The 19,599-nt window shown below is 51.8% G+C and overlaps 10 protein-coding genes across 10 annotated transcripts; 6 read left to right on the top strand and 4 right to left on the bottom strand.

Annotated features, from left to right (window-relative positions):
• Positions 1–1,039: 1,039 nt before the first annotated feature.
• On the top strand, positions 1,040–2,187 carry BDV17DRAFT_272233 (uncharacterized protein). Its single transcript, XM_073758868.1, has 2 exons — positions 1,040–1,779; positions 1,827–2,187. The coding sequence occupies exons 1-2, from the start codon at positions 1,243–1,245 to the stop codon at positions 2,052–2,054; spliced, it is 765 nt and encodes a 254-aa protein (XP_073612262.1). The 5' UTR covers positions 1,040–1,242; the 3' UTR covers positions 2,055–2,187.
• A 283-nt stretch (positions 2,188–2,470) lies between these two features.
• Positions 2,471–3,489, bottom strand: BDV17DRAFT_294487 (uncharacterized protein; the record flags this gene model as incomplete). Its single annotated transcript, XM_073762848.1, has 4 exons — positions 2,471–2,670; positions 2,749–3,068; positions 3,127–3,392; positions 3,448–3,489. The coding sequence occupies 4 exons, from the start codon at positions 3,487–3,489 to the stop codon at positions 2,471–2,473; spliced, it is 828 nt and encodes a 275-aa protein (XP_073612261.1).
• Positions 3,490–4,039: 550 nt separating this feature from the next.
• On the top strand, positions 4,040–5,628 carry BDV17DRAFT_294486 (transcription factor domain-containing protein; the record flags this gene model as incomplete). Its single annotated transcript, XM_073762847.1, has 3 exons — positions 4,040–4,310; positions 4,367–4,450; positions 4,499–5,628. The coding sequence occupies 3 exons, from the start codon at positions 4,040–4,042 to the stop codon at positions 5,626–5,628; spliced, it is 1,485 nt and encodes a 494-aa protein (XP_073612260.1).
• A 477-nt stretch (positions 5,629–6,105) lies between these two features.
• BDV17DRAFT_300311 (TauD/TfdA dioxygenase family protein) lies at positions 6,106–7,481 on the top strand (the record flags this gene model as incomplete). Its single annotated transcript, XM_073764029.1, has 4 exons — positions 6,106–6,252; positions 6,322–7,054; positions 7,144–7,277; positions 7,362–7,481. The coding sequence occupies 4 exons, from the start codon at positions 6,106–6,108 to the stop codon at positions 7,479–7,481; spliced, it is 1,134 nt and encodes a 377-aa protein (XP_073612259.1).
• Positions 7,482–8,144: 663 nt separating this feature from the next.
• On the top strand, positions 8,145–12,466 carry BDV17DRAFT_300310 (pectin lyase fold/virulence factor; the record flags this gene model as incomplete). The annotated part of the gene is made up of 9 exons (XM_073764028.1): positions 8,145–8,166; positions 8,528–8,996; positions 9,057–9,136; positions 9,185–9,426; positions 9,489–9,558; positions 9,610–9,966; positions 10,395–11,309; positions 11,386–11,593; positions 11,644–12,466. 9 exons carry the CDS (start codon positions 8,145–8,147, stop codon positions 12,464–12,466), a joined length of 3,186 nt encoding a protein of 1,061 aa, XP_073612258.1.
• A 325-nt stretch (positions 12,467–12,791) lies between these two features.
• Positions 12,792–13,397, top strand: BDV17DRAFT_294482 (ankyrin repeat domain-containing protein; the record flags this gene model as incomplete). The annotated part of the gene is made up of 1 exon (XM_073762846.1): positions 12,792–13,397. One exon carries the CDS (start codon positions 12,792–12,794, stop codon positions 13,395–13,397), a length of 606 nt encoding a protein of 201 aa, XP_073612257.1.
• Positions 13,398–14,336: 939 nt separating this feature from the next.
• Positions 14,337–14,586, bottom strand: BDV17DRAFT_294481 (uncharacterized protein; the record flags this gene model as incomplete). Its single annotated transcript, XM_073762845.1, has 2 exons — positions 14,337–14,513; positions 14,578–14,586. 2 exons carry the CDS (start codon positions 14,584–14,586, stop codon positions 14,337–14,339), a joined length of 186 nt encoding a protein of 61 aa, XP_073612256.1.
• Positions 14,587–15,661: 1,075 nt separating this feature from the next.
• Positions 15,662–16,254, bottom strand: BDV17DRAFT_294480 (Ureohydrolase; the record flags this gene model as incomplete). Its single annotated transcript, XM_073762844.1, has 2 exons — positions 15,662–16,150; positions 16,201–16,254. The coding sequence occupies 2 exons, from the start codon at positions 16,252–16,254 to the stop codon at positions 15,662–15,664; spliced, it is 543 nt and encodes a 180-aa protein (XP_073612255.1).
• A 501-nt stretch (positions 16,255–16,755) lies between these two features.
• Positions 16,756–16,997, top strand: BDV17DRAFT_294479 (uncharacterized protein; the record flags this gene model as incomplete). Its single annotated transcript, XM_073762843.1, has 2 exons — positions 16,756–16,829; positions 16,889–16,997. 2 exons carry the CDS (start codon positions 16,756–16,758, stop codon positions 16,995–16,997), a joined length of 183 nt encoding a protein of 60 aa, XP_073612254.1.
• Positions 16,998–17,757: 760 nt separating this feature from the next.
• BDV17DRAFT_272221 (GNAT family N-acetyltransferase) lies at positions 17,758–19,056 on the bottom strand. The gene has a single exon (XM_073758867.1). It carries the CDS (start codon positions 18,978–18,980, stop codon positions 17,793–17,795), a length of 1,188 nt encoding a protein of 395 aa, XP_073612253.1. The 5' UTR covers positions 18,981–19,056; the 3' UTR covers positions 17,758–17,792.
• Between the last annotated feature and the right edge of the window lie 543 nt (positions 19,057–19,599).

The raw sequence follows: 19,599 nt of genomic DNA, 5'->3' as shown, positions 1-19,599 counted from the left end.
AAGACAGGACACCGTTCCTTCCTGCTCTCGTCAGCAGGAAGGTGTGATGAGGTTCAGACAGAATGCTGCTCCTTCTTGCTGTGGTCCTTCCTTGGCTATTGCCCGCCAGCCACCTCGACTACTGACATGGCGTTCTCACAATCTATTTGGTTCTGTCTGAAGCATCCTGCAGTCGGGCTGAATGCCGTCAACGGCGAGCCAAACTTGGCTTTCCGACCAGGCTATATGTATCTCTCCTACACTGCAGGCGGTATCTGACGTTCTACGGTTGGAACATAGTCTCGTAGCTCCAAATAAGAGCCTGTCGAAGGCTACAATTCGAGCTATCGCTGACCTTGGAGGATAGGGGTCATCCTTTCACTTCTTCTTCCTCAGCTATTCGTTCGTCATGTATGCCTTCCATCGGAAGCAGTCATGCAAGTGGAGGTACCGTTCAGCCAGTGGCGGGCACGCAGTAAATACGTGACAAGTATACTTCCATCTTGGCTCAAAAGCAGCTCGGGGATCACGTCGGGGGCTGTGACTATGAAGAGACTCGGTTCATGAATAGAGCACTGCCATCCTCTCAAGGCAAACATTGAAAGGCCGTGCGTTAGAGCCGTCTCCACGTGTTCCTTTCTCCAACGTGCTCTATTGGTTCCAGCTGATGCACAGTTCCTGAGCATGCGAACTCTGCACGCTAAATAGATCATCTGGGCCAGGAATTTTGATGCTGCGCAGCTCATCAACAGTCACTCACTGCATTTGCTCTTCACTCTTAAGCTCCTACCCATCAAGCAAAAGAAAAGCCTCGGGACTCGGAAAGGATCCTGCGGGTGATTTTTGTCTTGACAAAGAGTGGAGACCGTCTAAACTTGGACTGGAATTGGGGCGCCGAGTGGATCTGCTGTTGTTGAGGGTGAGATCGGCCGGTTGAGACTGCACGGGCCGCAGAAAGGCAGGAGTGACAGGGGTTGTTCCTTCAGGCTCCAGGCCAATTGGTTTACAATTCTCTTCGCAATACCCTTATTCCCTGAATGACCTTGAAATCCGCGTGAGACTGAAATGTCCGGTGTGGAGTGTGCGCTGGTGGTCAAAGGCTCGGTCGATAGGGCACTAAATTAGGGTGAGGGGTCAGGGCTTTGGGGAAAGTGCGGTGTGCGCTGTGCAAAGGCGACGCGCCCAACACCAACTCAACTCTTCTTTGACTCAGAAGACCTCGTATCATGACCATCGTTCGCGATTTATAGCATCACTGTCAATATGTTACCCGGGGAATTTCCAGGTGACGACGCGCAGCAGTTCTCGAATGAATCTGATGAACGCTCGGGGGAAAGCGACCTGTGCAATCACATCAAGGACATAATCGACGCGCTCCACGACATTCGCTCCCAATTGGCTGAGCAGAACAAGTATTTGGATGTCCTCACAGAGAAATACGTAAAACCACCGGCGCAGATCGTCTATGAGGACGGGTGGGAAACCGAGGACGAGTCGGGGGGATGGGACCAGGCAGATCAATGGACATCAAACCAATGGGACGATTCAAGCGAATGGAATGATGAATTACAACCTGCACACGAGGACCAATCGCACGATTTTCCAGCTGATGTAATGCAGCCTCAGGTTGAGGCTCCAGAGTCGGAAACATCCACTCTCATCGATGAAGAGATCCGGCAGGAAACGATCAAAGAAGTGCCAAAAGAACCTATCTTGACTATCAACAATGACGACCAGAATCTCTACCCTTCAGGCTTTACGGATGCGACCGGGTACTACCTCTCAGTGGGACTTGTAGCAGTGAGTCGCCCTGTACGCTTCCCCGAACTTCTACTAACCCAGTGCAGTCACTTGTGTGCATGCATCTATTCCATTCAAACAACCCAAATACTTCGCAAAACACCAACACTATCATGCTGCTGCTGGTCACGTATGCCCTCGCAACATGGGCGCTTTGGTTCCTGCGAGACGCGGACTTGATTAAGAGGGTATTGGGCGCTTGGAACCCAACAGGCATCCCAATGTCAGACCAGAGGTCTGGGAGGTCAAGATTACCAGAGCTTATGATGGGATAGAGAAACATAAGCACGACAAGACACGACAATGACTTTATGCATACATGACATAGCGCCATCTTTATGTACCTTGGCGAAACGAAGGCGGCTGGGCCGTTCCATTGCATATTCTGTATAGGCGCAGAGATGTACTTTAGTGGAGAGAAATTGACGACTACTATTTGCTCTAATTGCTTCATTGCCAAGTGACTTGAAATCGTTCTTGTAGTACATCCCCCCAGGAGGAAAGAGCTAGGTACCACGACCATCGTAACGGACAAAGTAGGTGCGGCCTTGGGATCGTACCTAGCGGCTCAAAAGATCGATGGATGGAATGCAATTCAATTTAACAAACTCTCCTCAGCTCCATACACTCGCATTTAGCTACCCCCCATCTCCGGCCAATTTGCGTTGGACTAGCAACTTGTGCCCAGTATTTAAGAAATCCAGGTCTTGGTATCACCCTTGTGCGAGTAAAAGCGACCACCATCCCCATTCGCCACGCTCTTGCTCTCAATCACAGCAAGGATATCCTTGACAGAATCCTGAACAGGCCTCGGTCCCTTGAAGCTGGGACCACCCAGTTCCGCAAAGACTTTGAGCGTCGGCCCGATCTTGCGCTGTTGCTCCTCCGTCACTGCAACGCACCGTCAGCGCACCTCATTCCTCGAGCCCTCATTGCGGCTCAGGCATATGCGAATCAAACCAAACTTACAACCATCAAAATGCCCCGTATCAACGACCCCCGGACAAACATTCAAAAACAAAACCCCGTGTTTGCTATACTCAGCGCTGAACTTCGCCGTCGCTGCGTTCGCGGCCGCCTTGGAGATCGTGTATGCGGGGGATACGTCAACGCCGTTATCCAGGTAGAGGTCGGTGTACGCGTGGCCGCTAGTGATGTGGATTACTTTCTTGGCAGTTCCTTTCAGGATCAGTGGGGTGAAGGTGCTGAAGAGGTGGATGTTGCCGATAACGTTTGTTTGGAAGTAGGTTAGGAGGAGGGCTTCGAATTTCTTGGGGTCTTCTTGGTCACTGTTCCGGGTTAGCTCTTATCGAAATGACAAGTGCAAAGGGGTCGATTAGGACGTACAGGACGCTAATCGGGTCATATGCGTCGTCGGTCGAGAGGAAGGCTCCGTTGCCGATGAGGTAGTCTAAACCACCGCCGGTGATCTGTGCGGTTTCGACAGCTGCGGCTTTCAGAGCTTGGAGGTCGGTGATATCGGCCTGGAGGATGTGGACGTTGGTGCGATCAGAGAGCTCCTCGGCGACGCGCTTGTCGGTTGCGGGCTTGTTGCGGACGAGGCCGATGACCGTGTTGGAGGGGTCGCTGGAGAGGTTGCGGGCGAGCTCCCACTAGAGACAGGTCAGGATATCATCTAATAAATAAGTGGGAGTGTCAGGCACGTACACCAATTCCCCTGGAGGCTCCGGTGATGGCGTAGGAAGGCATGATGAGTTGCACGTGGTTTGTAGTAATCTTCGTTGCTATTTCTTTCTGATTTTATTTTCTGATGTTGTTGAAGAGCAGAGTTCACCGAAGACCATACTCATATTTATACCTGAGCTGCTCCTCCGGGAAATACTCCCTGATTTCAAAGCATCATTCCAACGCATTCCAGGTATCCATATCCTATACTTCACAACCATCTACTCCAAACAGCAACAGGTCCACCTAGTGTATTTAGCACCGCGAAAAGTTGCCGCCAAGCGGCTGAAACGGATAAGCTTAAGTGTCTTGCAAGCTAAACTGCAAGATTATTGGACGCCAAAAGGTCTATTCCATCTCTGGATTAGGGCTGATCTCAGCCACCTCAGGCCCATGGGTCAGTCTTGCATTTATAATCTTCCACCCTTGCACCTTGTTCAAAATCCAGGCAACTTCTCGCGATTCTACATACTACTGATTCTACTATAGACCTTGGTTTCGAAAAGATGGCAAGAAGCTGCGGGACTTGTAGAGGTACTTCTTCCTTCCTCTAGTACGTTCTACTTTCTCGCTAATGACCGCTGACAAATACATACTAGACCGGCGCATCGCCTGCGATAGGGCCCTCCCCACATGTACGCAGTGCCGCCACTCAAACCGAGCATGCAAGGGTTACGGGGTGCGCCTCTCGTGGCCGCGAGCGAATGATGCAAAGCGGGCTGTGGTTAGTCGCGCGCCGCGTCGAGTCGCAACGCTGGAATCGCCCAAGGCGTCCACATTCCAAGTTAATGCGTCGTCTGGGGATATTGAGATGCATCGGTATTTACTTGGGTCGTTGTCTAATGGTAGGCCTCCTTTGTGTTTTGGTATATATTAGGCGGTACTGATAGGTGTGGTGTAGAGTATACGCAGGTGGCTTTAAAAGCTCCTGTCTCTTTTAGCTACGTGATGTATAATGATACTGATGGGCAGTTGATCGATTACTGTGTGTTTCACTTATCGATAACGTGAACTAGAGGCTGACCTGGTCGAGTTGAACACACTGCATCCAAGTGCCTCGCAATACTCGGCCATGACCCTCAAGAACTAGGCCGGATCCTGCTACGCATGGCCCTAAGCTCCTCCTCCCCCGCCGCCACAGCAGTCCGGAACGCAATCCTCGCCCTGTCCTCCCTCCACCGACGTAGAATGCAAGGCCAAGGCTTCGAGTTCAAGATCGCAGCCATAAAAGCCCTCGGTGAGGCATCGAAGATCTGCATCCTCGGTACGGAGATTTTCCACGTCGCCGCAGGGATGCTCCTCTGCTCAATTGAGATTCACGAAGCGTCGTGCACGTCGGGGCAATGGAGGTTCTACATCACGGGCGTGAAGAAGATCATCGAGGCCTCGTATCTCAGTCAATACCGGTACGGTCGTGGTAGAGATATCGATAGCGACGTTTCCACGTTGCTCGACTGGGTGCACTACCATGACGCCCTGGCGCGATTCAGCTCTCTACACTGGAACCGCGAGCCACACAACAATTGCTTCCCTGCCCAGCTGTGCACGGAAATAGGCAAGACCCCGACCTCAATATACAAGATCCTGCCTGTGAACGAGATCGTGAACCCCAGTTCGACCGCCTCGCTCGTCACGACCATGCTCAAGCTCCTCGAGTACGGCTGTGAGGCACTCTCGCCGAGAAACCAAGCCATGAAGAACAGCGCCTACACGATAGAGACTCTGGCACAGCTTATAAAACCGCTCCCCTTTTCCCCGACATCAGACCCAATCCTCGAACTCTTCTACCATGCTATCTTCGTCTATCTAAACCGCGCGAGCAATGGCGCCCTTGAAGAATCCTCAGTAACGGACCGCCGAATCACGCAGTCGTTGAATAACTTCCCCATCACGACATCCTGTCCCCGCCAATTCCCGCTTTTCGTGTTGGGGTGCGAGGCGAAGAGTGATTCCAAGAGGTGTATTGTGCTTGATGCCTTTGAGCGGACGGAGAAATCGCATGATTCGCGGTCGGTGTTTTTGTCGAGGGAGTTTGTGAAGAGGGTTTGGGTGCAGGATGATCTTGCTCTTTCTGAGGCTCCATCGGGGATTGACGGGGTGGGTTATAGCGAGAAGCTGAGTGCTGTTCTTGGGGGGTGTGGGATACTGCCGCCGTTTGTTTGATACATTTTATACTCTTATACTATGTACTGTATTCGAAGTGGGAAACTTTACTCACTAATAGCCCGAAACAGTTTTATTTATTCCGCCGTCACAAGTAATATCTTGATCATACGACCTTCTTCTCCATCACCTCCCCGATTTCTAATATGGTGCTATGATGGTCCATCGCACGCAATGCTTGCTCCTGCAGCACGTGGACAACCTCCCCCGGATCTACTCTGTACTACTTGCTAGCAGATCATATATAGTAATTGTTGGAGTACATGGTGTAATCGCCGAAGTCCGATTCTGTGTAGTATTCTACCAACTGTATACTTAACGCCGACCTTATGATCTCGGGTTCATACGCGATCTTGCTGAGCAATGATGCGAGGAGGGGTTGAGGGGTATTATATAATTTTAAAGGTTCTGTTGGATGGCTTTAGAACACTTTCCAAGTCTACACTGCTTGGTAAATGTACAAGAGTCATTTACAAAATGGCCCCCTCCATTGCTGAAGAACCCAAGGCCGACATCGTCGTGCCCGTCAAGGCTCCTACTGAGTCTGAGGCTACATCTACAATCGAAACAAAGCCGAAGATCAGACGGATCATCGATGAAGAGGGCGGGACTACAACTGCCAGCGTTTGCCTCTCTTCCCGCTTCATACCCCTAGTCTCAAAACCGAGCCCTAACTTTGAGGATTATATACAGTACCCCCATTACCTCCCAACCTGGAACCACAGCGAGAAATACCCACCCCTGCAACCGTTCACACACATTGACCATGGCGCCACCGCAGATCCCACCTTCCCCGACCTCCTGAAACCCGGCGTCAAGATCCAAAAACTCACCCCCTCAATCGGGTCCGAAATAACCGGCGTACAACTCTCCTCACTCACGAAAGAAGGAAAAGACCAACTCGCTCTCCTCGTCGCGCAGCGCAAGGTTGTCGTCTTCCGAGACCAAGACCTCGCTGACCTCCCTATCGCCGAGGCTCTCGATTTCGGAGGGTATTTCGGGAGACACCATATCCACCCTACGTCGGGCCAACCAGAGGGATATCCCGAAATCCATTTAGTTCACCGCAACGGCTCAAAAGGCGAATTGGACTCCTTCTTCGTGGGGAAAAACAGTACCGTTGCCTGGCACTCGGATGTCACGTATGAGGCGCAGCCGCCTGGGACTACGTTCCTTTATATCCTTGATACGCCCGAGGTAGGCGGGGACACTGCGTTCGTGGACCAGGTTGAGGCGTATAATCGGTTGTCGCCGGCGATTAAGGAGCGCCTTCATGGGTTGAAAGCTGTGCATAGTGGGGTTGAGCAGGCGGAGTTCTCGAAGAGTAGAGGGGGCGTTGTTAGACGGGAACCGGTTAAGCATGAGCATCCGCTTGTCAGGACGCATCCGGTTACGGGGGAGAAGGCACTTTTTGTTAATGGGGGGTGTGAGTTGGATCCATCTTCTACCTTCTTTCTCTCTCCTTTCTGTTCTCCATCACGGCGGACTGGCTAATGATTGCGCGATGATATGTAGTCACCCGCAGCATCGTCGGCCTCAAGAAAGAAGAAAGCGATGCGCTACTGTCATTCCTACTAAACCACATCGGCCGAGGAATCGACTACCAGGCTCGTGTGCGCTGGTCGCCGAAGACGGTTGTTGTTTGGGATGTGAGTGCCCTGTCCCTGTCCTTTACTTATACCACTAGCAAGGGAAAGAAAGCGTGAAGCTATCGAATATTTACATCTACTTAGAACCGCGTCACCGCGCACTCTGCGATCGTTGACTGGACTACCGGGGAGAGACGTCATCTGGCGCGCATTACGCCGCAGGCGGAGAGGCCGTATGAGACGCCTTATGTTCCGGAGGAATAGGGAGCTTGGTTTATGATTGATTGGTTGGGTTAGATGAAATCGGGTGGTTGGTGACTTTGGCATTGGTAACACGTACATTGTCAGGAGCAGATTGATGGACATTGGCTTCTTTTGATACCGTGAGGAGGCCAGAGGTACTGTTGGCACGGGTATGTAGAGGGCTCGCTACCTCTTATGCCGCTATCACCAAAATATATAGGAGTATCCCACCTTTTCACTTTCTTGACTGAGCGACATTTCTCCGCCCGGTTTCTTCTAGGTGTTATAATATCATAGAGCTGAGCTCCTTCTCTCCTAGTACGCTTATACCTGCATCAGGCTTTAGTCCCGCGCCGCTACTATAGTAGTGAGGGCCCTCGTCCCTCGGACCACAAAACGCTCCTTCCTATTTTGTTTCCAGGTTTGAACGGGGCCAGGTTGCTATTTCCTTGTTAGTTACAAACCGTCTGCGATTGGAGAAAGAGCGTCCGGCCTTGGGTCGACCTTTGCACCTTCCGTCTCTAACACGACAATCAGCCATCAGCCATGCCCGTCCGGCTGGACAGATGCTTGCATTAGGTAAACATCAATCGGTTGAATCAACGACAGCTTTTGGAGCTTCTCGACCGCGACAGTATCTCTGTGAGCATGTGCCAACTCCCCGGCTTGTTCCTTGACCTAATGATGGTCATGATGATCCTCGCTGGTAATTCTCCCGAAGCTCGGTTGAATCCAGCAGCAAGAAACCCCGCATTTCCCCGCAGAATCAGGAGATCTCCATAAACTCTTTCTTGATACCGAGACCTTTGATATAGTTCTTGGGGAAGGGCTCATTTAATTTGTGCAAGAATTGGTCTTGGGCCCAGAGATGGCAAGAAACACAATACAGTGGCCCTGCCGGCCTGGAAAGACACAATGCGGCAGCCAGCTCTCCATTTTATAATTAAAACATTGTGACAGCCACCTAACTCTCCCTGGCTCCGTTGCTATTACCAGCAGTCTAACAGCTACAATGCGCTTCCTGCGAGCAATTGTTTCTTTCAATGTCCTGTCCTGGGCCTCTGCAGGAACCATCTCACCCCAGAAAACCTGCATCGTTCCAGCTTCCGGCACGAACGAGACCGATGACGCCCCGGCGATTATCTCCGCATTTAAGCGTTGCGGACGCGGTGGAAGGGTAGTTTTTGAGCCGACAACGTACTATGTCAACTCAGTCATGAACACATCCTGGCTCGATGACGTGGACATCGAACTCCACGGGAACTTACTCTGGAGCACGGACATCCACTACTGGCTCAACAACAGTCTTGAGGTAGGGTACCAGAACCAGTCGACGGCGTGGATACTAGGTGGGAATAATGTGAGATTGAACGGGTATGGTGTTGGGACGCTTGACGGGAATGGTGATTATTGGTATGAGTGGATTCAGGAGCAGGAGAATACGTCGAATTATCCGGGTCGGCCGGTGGCGTTGACGATTAGTGGGTTGACAAATTCTGTGGTTAAGGGGGTGAACTTTCTGAGGAGTCAGATGTGGTATGTCTGTGCGTGATAGTTAATGGGTTCATGCTGTGATACTGTTTGCTGACGTGCTAGGACGCTGGCGATTATATACTCCCACTATGTGGAATTCGACAGTATTCTTGTCAACAACACCGGAAACCGCGTTGATAGCTGTAAGGCCCCTGCCCTAAATTCAAAGCCTCGCTGACATGGGTCGCCAGCAAACACCGATGGCGCAGACACCATCCGATCCTCCCACATCAGCTTCAACAACCTGACGGTCTACAACGGCGACGACAGCATCTCCTTCAAGGCAAACAGCACCGATATTAGCCTGAAGAACTCGGTGTTCCACAACGGTCTCGGCATTGCAATTGGCAGTATCGGACAGCTCAATGATGAGTATGAAGTCGTTGAGCGAATCAATGTTGAGAATGTTGTTTTCGATAATACACTTCACGCGGTAAGTTTCCCGCGCACAAGCCTCGTAGTTAATGCTCCACTAATCATTCATGATGTCTCTAGGTGTACTTCAAAACCTGGACCGACGATCAAAACGGCTACCCGCCTAACGGTGGCGGCGGCGGACTAGGCTGTGAGCCCTCCTTCCTATACACTTATATACAAGCTAACAAATACCGAACAGACGCGTCAAACATGCTCTTCAAAGGCCTAAGCACAACCTCCCTCCGCGGCTCTGCCGTGGCAATAAGCCAATGCACACGCTTCATCGGCGCTCCCGGCGACGGCAACTGCACGAACTCGCAGTTCCAGATCCGCGACATCACCGTCGCTAATCTCAATGGGACGACCGAGTCCGGCCGTGTCACGAGCTTCCAGTGTAGTGCCGTTGCGCCGTGCACAAATCTGGGTCTGTTTGATGTAGATCTGGAGTTTGGCAATGGGACGAAGGCGGATAGTTATCTTTGTGGAAATGTTGTGAGCCCACGCGGGTTTGAGTGTAATGGGGAGGTTTGTGAGGGGGGGAGTTCGACGGGAGAGTGTTGATCGAGTTGATTTCTTTAGTGCAGTATGCTAGGGAAGAATTAATTTGGTGGTGTGGTGTTTTTCAGTTCATGACCAGAATCCAGCAACCAAGCAAGCCCTAGCTACCCCGCACCCATCTGGAACTTGGGTATCCGGGGCATCTCGGAGAGAGATCAACCGAGCCCCATGCACGCTCCAATATCCCCCAGAAAAGCCGATTCCTCGATGATCATGCTGAGGCGGGCAATTAATGCCAGCAATTGCAGCCTTTGCAGCCTTTGCAGGCGTTGATCAGGCGAGCCCATAACGTCCAGCATGGAGACATTATATTTATTCTACTTTGTAGTTCCTTCACCATTTCCCATGTCGTAATGTCACACCCCTAAGCCACGACGAACAAAAACGACAATATGCGCGACCTCTGCATACCGATCCTCATCCTAGCCTTCACCTTCGCAACAGAAACATCAGCACAATGTTGGCGAAACACACCCTGCACCGGACCCAAAACACCATCCTTCCCAGGCCCCTGGGACGCAAACAACTACGCCCCCAGTTCGCGAAACATCCAGCCAAAATACATCCTCTCTCTTCCAGACGGAGCCTACATTTCAGATTATAACTCTTCCCTATCCCTCCCAGCATCATCCCCCGGGCTAGTCTTCGACTTCGGCATCGAAGTCGGCGGCCTCATCAGCATTGAATATACATCCTCGGAACCAAACCTCACACTAGGACTAGCATTCACCGAAGCCAAGGATTATATCGGACGCGAGTCGGATAACTCGAATGGCGGGGCGGGGGCGGATGGCGCACTACTTGCCTCCCTTGAGAACGGCGAGGGGGTGTATACAATGCCCGATAAGAAATTGAGGGGTGGGTTTCGTTACCTCACGCTTTTCTTGACCTCATCCTCCTCAGAATCCCAGGAGGAGGTAGCAATAGAGATAAGAGACATAACCCTCGAACTCTCCATCCAACCAACCTGGTCCGACCTCCGCGCTTACAGCGGGTACTTCCACTCGTCCAACCCCCTCTTCAACAAGATCTGGTACGCCGGCGCCTACACCCTCCAAACGAACTCCGTTCCCCACGATACAGGCCGCGTAAGCGTGAGTTCCGCGACAGGGTGGGATAACAGTGCGATTTGCGGGCCGGGCGATACAGTCCTGCTCGACGGCGCGAAGAGAGATCGGTGGGTTTGGATCGGCGATATGGGAACTGCTGTTCCTGCTGCGAGTGTAAGTACGGGGGATTTAGAGAGTACGAGAAATGCGCTGTGGGCTATTTGGGGGAATCAGGAAGATGATGGGTTGTTGCCGAAGGCGGGGCCGCCTTATTTGAGGGCGGATAGTGATAGTATGTTTTCTTTTGCGTTATTCAAGGTTTGGATTATTTTGGGGTGGTGGCATGCTGATGTTGTTTGTGTGCGCAGCGTACCATCTCTGGACGATTATCGGGACATATAACTATTTCCTGTTTACAGAGGACTATGGCTTCTTGTTGGATGTCTGGCCTCGATATGTCACGGCGCTGGAGTATAGTCTCGGGAAGATCACAGCAGACGGGATTATGAATGCTACTGAGACGGCGGACTGGGGACGTTGGAATTATGATACCCTTGCTAGCTCGGCGAACATGCTGTATGTCCTCCCAAAGTTATTGTCATTCTCTCACCAACTAACAGAGATAGGCTATACCGCTCCCTCACAACCGCCGCATTCCTGGCCCCCTACGCAGACGACCACAGCAAGAATTACACAGCCTTAGCATCGTCCCTCCGCACCGCCATAATCAAGCACCTCTACGACCCTGCAAAAGGCGCTTTCAAAGACAGCCCCACCAACACGAACCTGCACCCCCAAGACGCCAACAGCATGGCCCTCGCCTACTCCATCTTTCCCGTCGATAGCACCGAGTCCTCCTCAATCTCATCCTACCTAACCACCCTCTGGACCCCCATCGGCCCGCACTCCCCCGAACTCCCGGGCAATATCTCTCCCTTCATCAGCTCAATCGAACTAGAAGGCCACTTCACCTCAGGCCACCCCGAGCGCGCCCTGCAACTCATCCAAAACCTATGGGGGTGGTACCTCACTCACCCCAACGGGACGCGGTCGACCGTGCCGGAGGGGTTCCTGGTCAACGGATCCTGGGGATATAGGGGGGATAGAGGATACCGCAATGACCCGCGGTATGTATCGCACGCGCATGGGTGGAGTAGTGGGCCGACAAGTACGTTGACGGAGTTTGCGGTTGGCTTGAGGGTTACGAGGCCGAGGGGAAAGGAGTGGAGTTTGAAGCCCGGGACGTTTGGGTTTGAGGGGTTGGAGGAGGTGCAGGCGGGGTTTACGACGGGGTTGGGGAGGTTTCGCGCGGCGTTCAACGTGCAGGGGGGTCAGGTTAGGGTTAGCTGGGATACGCCTGTTGGGACGAGGGGGTGGGTTGAGATACCTGGGGAGGGAGGTGGGAGGTGGGTTGATGGGGGGAAGGGAGAAGCGACTGTTGATCTATAGATAGGAATGGAAGGAGCACCTGCAGGTGGCTCTTTCCCCTGATGGTTTTTTTCGACTATGGAAGGCACAGTGCAAGCCAAGTTGTTTGAAACTGGTCGCTCTTTCCTTCAAATGACATATACTTATGATCCTCTGCCTAGATGGCATACCATCAAGGTACTTTCAGTCATGCCCCATAGCACATACAAACCGCGAATATCGGAAGTGGTATGCATCAAAAATATCTGTCAAATATCCTGTCAAGGGGCGTCAGCACAGTAAGGTCTCCTCTCTTGGGTTCTTCAATCCGAGAAGTCCATGCCGTCACATCCACGTACTGATCAAGATGACCTCTCTGGGCTACCATCGCATCACGCCGTTGCTCAGACCAGGCCGGAATCAGCGGGCTGGGGATAACCTCAATGAACGGGACCAAAAAGGGGCTACGCCTCACCATTGCGCCGCAAGAAGAAATGACAAGGGTTGGGTGTGCTGGCTGATCGAGCACGGTGCGGATGTCAACGCCCATGATAACCCCAAACCCAAGCCTCTGCATGAGGCAGCGGGATCTAGAGCTGACGAGATCACTAAAATGCTGCTCATGGCGACAGCGAGCCCATCTGTTGTCGATGCGGAAGGTTTCAGCGCCTTTCATTATGCTGCGCTCGCAGCGAATATTGCCACGGTGCGCAAGTTTATTGCCTGGATACTCGACGTCAACCAAGCCGATGGCAAAGGAGTCACCGCCCCGTACCACGCAGCGGATGATGGGTGGATTGCCCAGGGGAAAATAAAAGAGCTGGTTCGCGCGGGTGCAAATATAGACGCGCGTAACAGCGATGGCCAGACTGCTTTGAATGTTGCGGCGCACGAGCTGGTCCAGTGCGGAGCGTCAGTCAATGCGATGGACATGGCCGGCATAACGCCCCTAATTGTTCTGCTGGACAGCTAGGGCTTGTTGTTCGACTCTTTCTACGGTAAGTACGAGATCGGAGCAGACTGTTATGCCGGATTACCGGCAGTATTGGAAACCCTAATCAAGCAGCAACCGGACCCCCTCGTCCGTGACAGTCGTGGGGTATCGGCCTTGGATGTTGAGCTTTCGTGATATTTGATATGGCTCCAAAATAACGCTTCGAAGACAAAGATGCTAAGCGTCCACCGCTGCCTACATCTCTGAAGGGCCAAATTCAAGGCCTGGGTGATGAAAGAGGACCAGGAATCACGGGATTCCTGGGCTGGTCGTCGCGCGCCCCGGCTCAAGCTTCTCTTGGCGGTACACGATATCTGGGCTTACAGGGTCCTGTCAATGCTCCATAATGCGGAGTTGGATCTGGGTGAGATTATGATTAGTACAGACGATGGCGCTCGTTTCACCATTACAGTTTCACCATAGGAATAGGCCTTGTTATTTAGTAAGTGGAGACATAATCTTTAATATCCTTGGACAGCTCGATCTAGTATAAAGTAATTAGACTGGCCTCCACTTCCCTACTTACTGAGGGAAGACTTGTGACGACAGTGGTGCTATTGTCACTTTTCCTAGACGCAATTGCCTGCTGCCGCTGGCGATCTAACCCTAACCGTCAAGGCGCCTTGCGGTAGAAGCCCGGTCTAGAGGACCTGACGAAATCAATAGTTACTTAAACAAGACTTCCCACTAGAGGTAGACGACCGAGCTATGGATGGATATACACAGTACACAGTACTTCAGAGAAAGTTACTCGTATATACTCGTACCGAAGGACTAGCCGGCAGGAATTTCAGAAATAAATAACAAATTTCTGTCTGCCTCAAAATATGCGGGCATCCATCCAGCAGTCGGCATTCAGCATCTAGAGTAAATCCTACCCTCAGGGCTCCACTAAGCCTGTCCTTTAATGGTATAATTCTATTTCCCAAATGTTTCCATATCCCACGGAATGCTCCCCTTTCGCCACTTCTCAATGTTCTCCCAGTTGACCCAGGTTCCGTCCGTGACCTGGACATAGGGCATTCGGATTGCAGTAATTTGCTGTTCGCCATCGGCACAACCCGTGATTACCCACCAGCCGACTTGGATATCGGACTATGCTTTAGTTTCAGCGGGTGCGTTGCCTGGGGCTTGAATTATGCAGGGTAAGGATCAATACCTTAGGCATTGTGAGAAAGCCAAAGCGGAGGGCTTTGGGCGCTTGAGGATGGTCTGTGGATAGGAGGGTATCTATCCTATGTAGGCTGTTCTAGGTAGTCGTGGAAGAAGATGTAAGTCCTACTGGGATGTTGTCTTTAAAGGAACCGAGTGTTGGCCTTTGGATATTGAATCTTGCCTGCATCCCTGATTGCGCTTATACCTAGTGAAGAGGACCAGACTGAGAATCAGATGATTTTACCCCGCTAACAGCCTCGCACAGCCTCGCAATGAGAATATATGTGACGAGCTGCAATTGGACGGGGGAGAGCTGTCCATATTGTTGACAGGGCTGTCAGGCTGTCAGGCTGTCAGCTGGACACGGCGTCCTCGGCTCAGCTGTGTCCTGAGATCTCATTCTAAAGTGGACAAATAAACATGGCATAGCTAAGCGTTCCCAATAGCCCCTTTGGACTTACTTCGCCTTCGCTTCAGCATCAACACCCCTGGAATCAAAATACCTAGTCCACTCAGGAGAGGGAGGAACTCGACATGGCATTCAATGACTAGTTTTAACTATTAGTTAACTAGATAGGAGGCTGTACGGCCACCCATTAGGACAAGTATCCATCACTTTTTCCACATGAGCCAGTTTTACATTAGCAGCCTACTACCTGCACCTGGTGGTATTATATCTGCTCTTTACTATACTAACCCTGTAAGAGGTTTCCTATTTCAAGACAAGGTTATATGACGAATTTACGACTTCCAGAATCTTTCAGCGTGGAGCTTTGAGGCGAGAAGTTTGAACGAAGACTCAATAAACAGAACAGCATGCCATTTGGCATTCTCAACAAGTCAAACCTACTTCATCTTCATCCTTGGAGACCGAAACGCAATTTTGCAGCTGAAACCCCGGGAACGGCATCATGCTTACTAGTCTGTTTCAAATCATATTCAGTCGTCGAATGTGAGGCCTCCGTCTCATACCATAGATGTATCCCAGCGAGAAGCAATTTAATTTCTAGCGTTGCCCGCGCCTTTCCCAGACACATACGCGCACCGTACCCAGATTGAAGTACATTCCCCTCAATTCCCCTCAGAATCTAGATGAATTCCCTACTCGTCCACCCGCCGACCTCTGGTGTCCCCGTCCCAGGCGCCAACCCCGGGTCAAGAACATCAATATCAACACTCAAATAGACAAGCTCTTCCCTCCCCATCCGGGCCATAATCTTCTCTACTATGCCCGCCACACCAACCGAGTCAATCTCATCAGCTTCAATTTGCAAGAACCTCTGTTTCTCGTCCGCCTCGTAGTCGGTATAGTCGGACCCCGTGAGGCGCGTGCGCAGCCCTGCATGCACAGACGAGGCATTCGTAACGAGCCCCTCGTTCCGCGCAATCCAGAACATGCTGCCGTGGTTAAAGTCTGCTTGGGTTGGGGTGCTCAGCCATGCAGAGGGCATTTTTCCGGGATGCCAGGTGTCGAGGTTTGCGTCGAAATGCAGAACCGAGATTGGTTTGCCGTGGGCTTGGGAAAGGGCGCGCAGTGCTGGCAGCGCAATGCTGTGGTCTCCGCCAATTGGGACGAGCTTCGTGATGCCCGTTAGTACGCCCTGGGGAATCTGAATGCAAGGACAACGATAGGGGGGTTTGCTGCGGTGCGCGCCAGCAGCTCGGTGTAGGCTGTTGTCATTTGGTGCAGGGCGAGGGCGTTGTCGAGGGGTGTCACTGGGATGTCGCCACAGTCAAGGATGGAGGCCCATGAGAGGTATGGATTCAGACCAGCGCGGTGATTGAAGCCGCGGAATGGGAGTTGGCATGCTGATGCGGCATGCGGCACGCACAGCGCGGGGCCGAAGCGCGCCTGCAATCATGGAGGACGTTTGCTAACGTTCTCATTCGATCAGGACCTTCGACCATTTCGTTCACCACCTTACGACTAACACTGTGGAAACTATTATCGTTGCCCAGCAGCTTCTCAGAGCCCCTTATATCCACATCGGAACGACCGCGTTTATGTCTAGTGACTCCGGGTCTACGCAGCGATTTCTCGCATTTGAAGGCGGGTAAGAATGTTGGATGGCAAAGCAGAGAACCCTTAACGCTGCATCAAAAGCCGCTCTCAATCAAGCTCTTCGTGTACGACTCCCCCTTTCAGGCACGGATTGTGTCTACTGCTGAACGTGAGTAGCACATGGCCGAGGAGCTGAAGCACGAGGAACGGGATACGGTAACTCTGCTTGCTTTGCATCCGGGGGAGGTCGCGTCGTGAGTTCTCTGTCGGCGCGTGGGTTTGCTGTAGTTTATACAATCTAACAGCACGGCAGCGATATGGGCATGATTGAAATCAGCTGGGACCTTGATGGTGGGCAGATCACCGCGGAGGAATCTGTGGTTAAGATGATTGAGGTGATACATACGGAGCAAGGATATTGACCAAACTGGGACCTTCTGGACTTGGGAAGACGGGGTAAGTCTACATTTACAATCTGAGCTTTAGGTGAGATTGGAGTTGAGAATTATAGGAATATCCGTGGTGAACTGAAGTTGGTGCGGGCAGTAGTAGCTTTCAAGATTATCGTGGTGGATCTATCGAAGCGGGACCAAAAGTAGGAAGCACAAGTAGGGCACTTCAAATGAACAAATTCACCGCAAGTCCTGTCATGTCTCTTCGTGGCCTCCTTAGCACCCTCTAAGAGTGGGGTTCAGCGACCCAAAGCTGCCTTGTATCGTTTGTACTCCCGGAACTGCAGTAGCCCAGCAGCCAGGCTGAAACCGCCTCGTGTCTGGCCACAGCAACCACAGTAACACATATAAGCGAGCAAAAAAAAAGAGAAAGGAAGAAAAAGAATCTAAAAACCTACCCACTGTCCGGTAATCGAATAGACTACCTATTTACCTAGGTACCTACTATCTGCTCGCATTTTACCTATCATCTCCCGACTAGATTAGCCAGCATAAATGCCAAGTGGGGGATTGATCGGCCCAAGAAGGACAGCATGCTTGTTGCGCTAGAGAGCACGAAGAATGAATGGCCGTTGTACAAGTAGTTAGGCTTCAAGGCGGAAGGGTTGATCACGATGGTTCTTGAGGGGGTTGGGGAGGTGGGAGAGGAGGTGCTTTATGAGGAGATGTGTTTTTGTTTGGAGACCATAGAAAGTCTTTCTAATCCAGACTATACGAGAGATTTGAGGTTTACCATCTGAGATTTGAGGTACAGACAATTTCAAGTCAACACCATCCATATTTCTCATTCCCGATCCATTCAATCTCATCTTCCTGGGAGCTGCGCTCTCCGTACCATCGCAAACTACTGATTCCGTCTTTATCACGCTCTTCGTGGTGGTGCGGAATCCCCGTTCGCTTGACCAGCTGCTGAACTTGGATTGAAGGGCCCCATAGTTTGACCGAATGCAACCCCCACACAGCCGCTTCAGCCTGCGCAGACACTATAACAGCTCGCAAATAGTCCACTTGTAAGTCATACTGCTCTCCTCTCTCAAGATTCAGGGCAGCCTGGTTCTCAATGACGAGCCGCAGGATGTAAAGCGTATTTGTCGAAGCAATGCCAGTTGGTGGTTCGTAGAACCGGTGCGTCCAGACGGCCCAGATGCGGTTCCCAGCCCCTCCAATAATGGCCCCCTTGATCTGTGGCTTGTTCTGAAAGATCGCCTGGCCCGCGTATTCCTCCTTACTATGATGCCAAAGCATGTGCGCGTGGTCTGGCACAATCATGAACCGGGTCCTGCGACTTTCCGCGGTCGGCGTAGCCAGTGCCTTTCGAGCCAGTGCCTCGTCCTCCTTGCAGAGCTGCTCCAAATCCCCTGCTAGAAGCGGCCGCACTGGGGCAGCGGCCGACAATGCATCTTCTGCTGCTGCTGCTGCTCCTCTACCCGGGGCGAACTCGATATGAGAACTAGGAAAAGCACGCCACCCGAGTCTGGTGTAGAACCCCTTTCCGATATCCGAATATAGAACGCTGGCTATACATTGTGCTTGCTCGCTTCTATCGATCTGCCAGGCCGGTAGAACGCGCGCCAACTCCTTCATCAAACGAGACGCGTAGCCTCGTCCGCGATACTTCGGGTCCGTATAGACGCTTGCGACCCCGTGAGTAATGACGTCGGTCACATTGCCGTCGGGGTCACTGATCCAAGAGCGTTTGAAGAACGTTTCGCAAGACGATAGCAGGAATCGCTTGTTTGGGGCCGCTGTCTTCTCGACGAGAACCCATTGGGTCATTCCTCCGTCTTTGGCGAGAGGGGCCGTCATGAGGTACGCCGATTCCTTGAGATAGGCATCCACCGAAAGCGCGTCTTTCCACTCGCTCGAGGTGAGTGTCCATATTGCATTGTTTTCTTGGTCGGTGGGATGGTCGAGGTGGATTGAGGGAGATTGTGCATCGGGGAGTGAGTCCATGATACTTCGCAATTGGTATGGCTTAAAAAGTCCTTGTTTTGTTTGTCGAAGTGCCGAAGGGCACGGCTGTGCTCAGTTATTTATCTTTGCCGTTTAGAACCAGAACAGGGGTTCAGTCCTTCGAGGGCTCCGGCTGGTCTCACTTCATCGCCCAAGGATATGGGGCTGCGAATCAGATGAACTGAGGAAGCGCTCTCGTGGGGATCCCCGTGGTTGGCTGTTCGGAATTTCGAAGCAGAAAAGTAAAAAAAAAAAAGAAAAGAAAAGAAAAGAAATGAACGAAATGGGACTCCGACTTCAAGATCCCCTCACACCAAGATAATCAAGAGGAACATAACTGGATGTAATGATGCGTTCCGAGACGCCCGGGCCTTACGAACTTGCCCACCCCACGCTATCTCCTTCAATCAAGCCTCCATCCCAATACAGGCGAAAGGCTCATGAAAAGGTGGGACAGCCCGTATCACTGGAGTTTTTCTTCTCTGTTGTTTTTACCACCAAGGTCTCGCTCGGTGCCATGCATCTTAGTCCTGGCCCATCCAATTGATTGCGTGCTGGCTATTTGGGAGCCTGCGTCCGATAACGCGATATATTATCGATGGAGGCGTAAAGGTCAGTT

The sequence above is a fragment of the Aspergillus undulatus genome, assembly GCF_047715775.1.
Source record: "Aspergillus undulatus strain CBS 261.88 unplaced genomic scaffold BDV17scaffold_54, whole genome shotgun sequence".
NCBI lineage: Eukaryota > Fungi > Ascomycota > Eurotiomycetes > Eurotiales > Aspergillaceae > Aspergillus > Aspergillus undulatus.
The sequence above is the reverse complement of the archived record's forward strand: the minus strand, read 5'-3'. Positions and strand labels throughout refer to the sequence as shown.

What these genes read in the sequence shown, in the direction of transcription:
- BDV17DRAFT_272233 (XM_073758868.1), top strand. Translation starts at nt 1,243, where the DNA reads ATGTTACCCGGGGAATTTCCAGGTGACGACGCGCAGCAGTTCTCGAAT. An exon ending in TCTCAGTGGGACTTGTAGCA is followed by an intron (nt 1,780 to 1,826) that starts GTGAGTCGCCCT and finishes AACCCAGTGCAG; the next exon opens with TCACTTGTGTGCATGCATCT.
- BDV17DRAFT_272221 (XM_073758867.1), bottom strand. Translation starts at nt 18,980, where the DNA reads ATGGACTCACTCCCCGATGCACAATCTCCCTCAATCCACCTCGACCAT.